Below are 814 nucleotides of genomic sequence, written 5' to 3'. Positions count from 1 at the left end.
TGGTTTTTACAGTACTTAAAAAGCTAATTTACAAATATATTTGAAAATCTGGATGGGTCTGGTTTCAATTAGTGCAGAATTTTGATTCCTTTTTAATAAAACAGTATTTTAGTATAATTTTTACTTTTTTACTATGTCTTTTGTATATTTGTATCTTCTGTATTAGTATCCAATTTTTATAATTCAATTTTTAAAAGGAATGTTATATTTGTTATTTAAAGGTTTTTGCCCATGGCATTACCTTTGTAAATTTATTGATAAAGAATTTTAGCAACATAATTTAAGCATATAATTTGATAATAAAATTAATAATAACCTTATGATTCATAATTTTGCCATATGTTTCTACCAAAGATTCCGCATAAAAAGGAGTTTCTCCATACAACATTTCATACATACAAACACCAAGAGACCACCAATCACATTCAGGTCCATATTTCCCTTGACCATCTTCCATAGCCTACATAACGAAAACACATACATATTTTTTAATAATAATAATGTTTTTCCAAATTATTTACACATTATTATTAGTTACTAATTTACTTACTCTTAAAATTTCCGGTGATATGTAATCTGGTGTACCAACAGCAACATTAGACTGAACCTTAAGAAATTAGTTAATTATTATTTTCATAACAAGCATTTAATATATATTAAGTAAAAAAAATTATCCATCCATTTCAATAAAACTTTAAAAATAAATAAATAACTGTAATAAATAATAATTATAACTGAAATTGTTCTATGTAGATAATCTATGTATAAAAAATTATATCTTGTAAAAGATTTTAGAAATAAATATTTTTTTTAT

The 814-nt window shown here is 22.7% G+C and overlaps 1 protein-coding gene across 1 annotated transcript in view; it reads right to left on the bottom strand.

Moving 5' to 3' along the window:
* Window positions 1–280: 280 nt before the first annotated feature.
* Window positions 281–814, bottom strand: part of LOC111615846 (serine/threonine-protein kinase Genghis Khan-like) — a gene marked incomplete at its 5' end in the record, with an annotated part of 7388 nt that continues 6854 nt past the window's right edge. The window contains 2 exons of the mRNA XM_023357278.1: window positions 281–460; window positions 551–607. Coding sequence (XP_023213046.1) covers window positions 281–460; window positions 551–607 — 237 coding nt within the window. The remainder of the gene's footprint in view (window positions 461–550; window positions 608–814) is intronic.

Source organism: Centruroides sculpturatus, unplaced genomic scaffold (genome assembly GCF_000671375.1).
Source record: "Centruroides sculpturatus isolate CEXI.00-Female unplaced genomic scaffold, Cexi_2.0 scaffold2744, whole genome shotgun sequence".
Classification (NCBI taxonomy): Eukaryota; Metazoa; Arthropoda; class Arachnida; order Scorpiones; family Buthidae; genus Centruroides; species Centruroides sculpturatus.
Note: the sequence above shows the minus strand (reverse complement) of the source record. Positions and strands in the feature narration are given on the sequence as shown.